Source organism: Morone saxatilis, unplaced genomic scaffold, assembly GCF_004916995.1.
Source record: "Morone saxatilis isolate NCDOM2014 unplaced genomic scaffold, NCSU_SB_2.0 Contig15, whole genome shotgun sequence".
Taxonomy (NCBI): domain Eukaryota; kingdom Metazoa; phylum Chordata; class Actinopteri; family Moronidae; genus Morone; species Morone saxatilis.
In genome coordinates this window covers 549,225-554,786 of record NW_023339707.1, presented here as the reverse complement: position 1 = coordinate 554,786, position 5,562 = coordinate 549,225, and the positions used below count along the sequence as shown (strand labels likewise).

General features: G+C 37.9%; 1 protein-coding gene across 1 annotated transcript in view; it reads right to left on the bottom strand.

Annotated features, from left to right (window-relative positions):
* Positions 1-5,562, bottom strand: part of LOC118324920 (paired box protein Pax-7-like) — a 41,685-nt gene extending 36,123 nt beyond the window's left edge. The window contains exon 1 of the mRNA XM_035657427.1: positions 5,491-5,562. Coding sequence (XP_035513320.1) covers positions 5,491-5,562 — 72 coding nt within the window. The remainder of the gene's footprint in view (positions 1-5,490) is intronic.

Sequence of the window (5,562 nt, the reverse complement as noted above, 5' to 3'; positions counted from 1 at the left end):
TAAATATTGGAAAAAATATCGTATGAAATTTAAATTTTGGACCAATAATATCGATCTCTAAAAACAGTTTTTTGATGAAGAAATTTAACAAATGTAGAATTCCCACGGTGCTGATGCATTAAAAAGTACATTTTTCTTTTTTTCAATGAATGGTTGTTGTGTTCTTTCAATAGTTGTAAATTAAGCTTTGGTTTAGAATATATTGAAATCTGAAAACCCCCTGTAATTTGTGGAACATAACATAACATATCGTATCACCAATTTCCATCCAAACAGGACCACTTTGGCGGGTGCTGTAAAATTAATTTATAAGATACAAGTTAGACCCAACTCCTTGCATAAGGTTCCTGAGATAATTTCTCTTATAATTGTACGTAAACAAGTTAAATAATTCTTGATTTTTTTCTATGTGGGAAGCCATCCCAATTGCTTCTAACTCGGTAAAAACCAAAAATATTGTTATGTCACCCTAAACTGCTGATAGGCAGTGTTTAAAAAACGCAAGACAATAAGAGTTATGGTAATTGGATGTACAAGGACTATGATAAATTCAATGTGAATCTTCACAAGTTCTAAAATGATTTATTAATAATAATTATTAACGTTTTTTTACCTCTATCATTTATTTATGAATGTAGTGTGTTTTCTTTTAATACTTGGGATAAAAAATTTATTGATTTAAAATGCAATATTCACTGCTAAAGTGGACGGAAAATAAAACCAAAAGAATGGAAACTAAACTCAGTATCGTATTGCAGATTTCTTCTTATATTCAAACTAAAAAACTTGTTTGGTTTTCCTTTATTGATAGATAAAGCCATTTCATTATGAAAAAATAAATTTTTGCAATCCATTATCTTCCCAACCCTATAAGGGACCATTTGTAGCAAAACGCCTGTTTGCATCTTTTAAAGAAGAACTTCTTTTTCCAACCAGTTTTTCCACCCAAAAAACCCTTCTAATGCAATCCAGTGGAAAAAGAAACTATTTGTCAAGGAAAAATATTGTAAATTATTAATGTTTTTCTAATAATTTATATGGGTATTTCATTAGGTAAATGGACCTGAATAAAGATAAGAATTAAAAGTGGTACTTAGAATAAGATGTTATTTTACAAGAGTAAATTAAATGTTTACATCATGAATCCATGTTAACCCACCATTTTTCTTTAAAACAGTAAGCCAAGAAAAACGGACAAAAAAACCAAAAAAACACTGGCGAACGTAGAAGTTTCCATTTTTTTGTGTTGGAAAGACGGAAGGTTGAAGCAAAGAGGGTGCAATTCAGCACATTTTCAACCGCTAGATGCTTACTATTCCTACACACTGGTCCTTTAAGGTTCCCTGGACTTATAGAATGTGCAACTGACGGAGGTGTTTGGAGGAGCACACAGGACAAGTTTATTGTAGAGTGGACAGGACAGGGATCCTAAACCTTCATTCATCAAACTGTTCAACAGACAGATGACACAAATCCTGTGCTGACTCACAATCTGTAAGACTGCAGTGTGTAAACTGTGGGTTCTGGTGGAGAATACTGACAATACGGTTCCCCACTTTGACCAAGACATGAGGACAAAGACTGACAGAGCTCTGGAGAGCTGCATGAAAGTAATTATGGGTCATTTTGATAATCATATTAGTTCCAGTATAATTACACCCAGGATCTGCTTTCAGTTTTGCTCCGTAGGCTCTGACCAGTCGAACAGACCACATTGGCTCAACAATTGATGAATTTATTAGTGGAAAACCATGTCTTTCTCACCAAATGGCCTGTTGGTGCTTTAGTTTTGTCCACAGCTGTTGTGTTTATGAGCATGAGAGATGAAAGAAAGAGAAAGTCTTCTCTAGTGTGCTGTCTCTGATAAGAATCTCTTTCTCTGCTATCTGCTCAGCCTTAGGGCAGGATTTAACCCACCTGCTCTCCTCACTGCTGACACTCGATGGTTCACACCATGACTTCTATACAACTCCCTTAAACTTCCCTTGACTGTCAAGTCAGGTCAGTTGTATTGACATTGCACAGACTCACAGACTAGAAGCTTACCAAGATACACCAGATAAAAAAAAAGTTTCAAATCTGTATCAAAATAAAAACTGTAGAACTGGTTCTGGTAGCATTATCATGACCAATAGAAGAACACTCCCGAAATCAGTTTTATCTCTGTATGTCCATTAGACTGATGGACCACGACATTGTTATTTTTAAAGTTTAGATTATGATTTAAAATCGAATCCTATCTGTGGCCCTTGGCTGCGTGTCACCCCCTCTCTCTGCCCTCCGTTCCTGTCTATGTTCAGCTGTCACTATCAATTAAAGGCAATAAAAGCCCCAAAAAATATGTTAAAAAAAAAATCTGATCTGATCAATATTCACAGAAAATAATCAGCTCAACATTTATAAATCTCTGCTTTTAAACAAACTGCAGTTATTGTGTTCACTGTATGTTATTGTTATACATTCAATATAATATAAAACTGAAAAACTTGGACATCCCTGTGTATAATATGTGAATGTTAAACAAAATTCTGTTCACTTCCAGTGTTAGGGTAGAAATCTAGGAGAGATCTCAGAACCTGGATGATTCAAACAGACATGATTGGACAGATACCACTAGTGGAAGTTTTTTGTAATTTGGGTGAATGGACACTTCAATCAACATGAAAACGAATTACTTCCAACATATTTACCATCCATTGTAATGAGGACATCTAACATCACAAACTACATAAACAGAGTGGGTACAAACTCCCAGCAGGAGGACAACAAGCTTTGGCTGGAGGCATGTGAATAGACAGGGACAGAGTAAAGTGGAGAGGTGCTGCCTGTGGCTTTTTTAGCCATCTCGTCTTGGCTCTGAAGGTTCTTTGGATGCCTCTTTCTGCTCAGCTGCCTCAATGACAAAGTGGGCTCACCTTAAACAACGGAGGCCTGGGAGCCTCCCAGAGCCTTTCAGGGCCAATAGAGGCAGCACCTCAGGGGGCCGCTGGCCATGAAAGACCACAAGCAGCCCCGCCGCACTCTGCAGGACTTCAGTAAACACTTCCAGACTGAGTCACTAAAGCTGAGCAGCCGAGCAAAGTGCCGCCTGCATATTTAAGAATTAAAGAGGTCAAATGGTGCCGAGGCATGACATTGAACAGATAGATGGGGGAGGATGTTGGAACAGATTTATTTATTTTAATTTATTTAGGTATCGCTGCTTTTTAAAACTTGACCAAAGGCTTTATCAGCAACAATATATGAGAATCCTTATCTTTCACCAGTCACACATTTCTCCAAACCTATGTGTTTATTCATATAAATACACTGTGTGCTAATGCAAATCACCCGTTTAAGAACATTTATGTCACCTATTGAAATGGGAATTTAACTAAATTTATACCAACTCTACAAAACAAATCAACAATAGCTCTCAGTTGCTCCTGAAGGTAATAAATATGTAATTTGTAACAAAGCTTACTGTAATATGAGCTACAGGTTCATTACATTTTTGCTGCAATGGCATATTTTCATTTTACTTGCAGATTTTTATGCATGTAGCAACAATACAGGGCCATGAATTGAAGGCCTGAACACTCGACTAATTGAGGCCAATGCCAAAGTTTTGAAAATAATTCAAAGAAGACAAAAGAAAGCAAAATAAAATCTGCCAGTTGGCACCAGGAGCCGCTCCGTCAACAAAGGCCTCAAATTCAAGCCCAAGTGGGCAAAACTGAGCTGAAGCCGAGACCAGCGCCGTGCTGCTGCTGCTCTGCACACGCTCCCATTCACACAGTTCAGCATTGTTCCTGCTTTTGTTCCAATACAGCTCCAACACAATGGCATTTAGTCACAACAAATGCAGCAAAAGTGTATAGTAAGCAGCAGAAGTGCAGTGCGTGCAACGTAGGCAGTTTGACAATGAGTAAAATATTTGCCAAAAGATTTAGGAACTCTTTTCCAGCACACTCTCTGTGCTGGAAAAAAATGAACTGAAAAATCCCAACTTTTGTTATTTCACTATGAGAAAATACTTGACTGCAGCCACAAACATATGGTCTCACTGAAAGCTATAGGAGCGGTTACAGGCGGGTTGTGTGCTCTCAGGAAACGCTACATAAAACTGGCACTGAACTCAATCCAGCCCACACAAAGATGCTGGCTTTATCAGGGCATTATGTCTTAGCAAACTGCTATTAATGCAAAGTCTTTATCTTCTTTCCTCCCCAGGCATTGGCATGCATGTGTCTTTATTTAGTAGATAAAAAATAGCCATAAACAAAAATTGCCGACTGTCAATATAAACACTGATAAAGATTAGAGCTGGGAGCAAATATAATAATAAGAGGCACTCTTAAGATATACTCGACACAGCAAAGCCCTCAGTGGACAGCTGCGGGCTTAGAGAAAGCAATTGCAGAAAGTTTTAAACAGCAATAGAATAATCTTATTTTGGAAGAAAGTAGATTAACAATCAGAGCAGTGCAAAGAAAATTAAGTGATTTGTGCTTGTTGGCTCTTTACAGTTTCTGGTTGAAAAGCTTTGAAATGCACTCTGTTTGTAAGAGATGGAGGGATAGGTGAGCTTTTCATCTGCTGCCTGTCACTCCACAGGGAAAATACTCTCCTTCTGCTGTTGTCAATTTTCATGTCAATCTGGGCCGACCCGAGCCTATTCAGGGCATATATGTGTCATACACTGTGGATTATATGCTCATACACCAGTCTTAATCATCTAAAACATAAGAGGAAACTCTAAATTACTGTTATTTCCAAATCCAAGCCCATTTGTTTCTACCAAAGATGTAAAAAAAAAAAGGCTCAGTAATTTCCTAAAACAGCTGCTCACTATAGTTTTTATCAAATATTACTGAAACGGGGGTGCATCGTTTGTTGGGGACTAATTTGATAGAATGTAGTCTTATGGTCTAATTATCTTATCAGACGGGGATCCCTAACTGTCTGAAAATAAAAGTCAGAATAAAAGAAAAATTAGCATTATAAGGCTCAAATAGGCTCATGATTTTTTATCCCTGGTCTTTTCTGTAGATTGCCAAATTAACAATAAACACTGTGAAACCTATAAACACAATAGTCATTCTTACACATTATCTCATTGGGCTAACTTGTGGCCAAGGAAGTAATCATAACATTTTTCACATTTTTCTGGGGATTCCCTGAAACCCCCTCAAGGACCCCTGGAGCCCCCAGACCACAGATTGAGAACCACTGCTCTTTTTTTATTGTGGATTGTGTTGTACTATGGTTTAAAAAGTACACAAGGCAATTAAGTAGAAACCACTTTAACATAACTTCTCTAAAACAATTGGGAAATCTGATTAAATTTATGATGGCATGTGGTCAAACCTACTGCTGTGTTTTTGACTTTTAGCAACATGTGAGTTATATCCAATCTTGAAGTTCGAAGTTGGAGGTTGGGGGGGTGGGGGGTAGCCCAGAGCCGGTGCATGCTTAAATCAGTGCAGTAGTTTCCCGTGTAAGACAAACCCTGCTGTTGAAGCTGAGCGCTCCCTCTTGCAGCTGGTTGCCCCCAAAATGGCTGCGCTCAGCTCTGGCCAT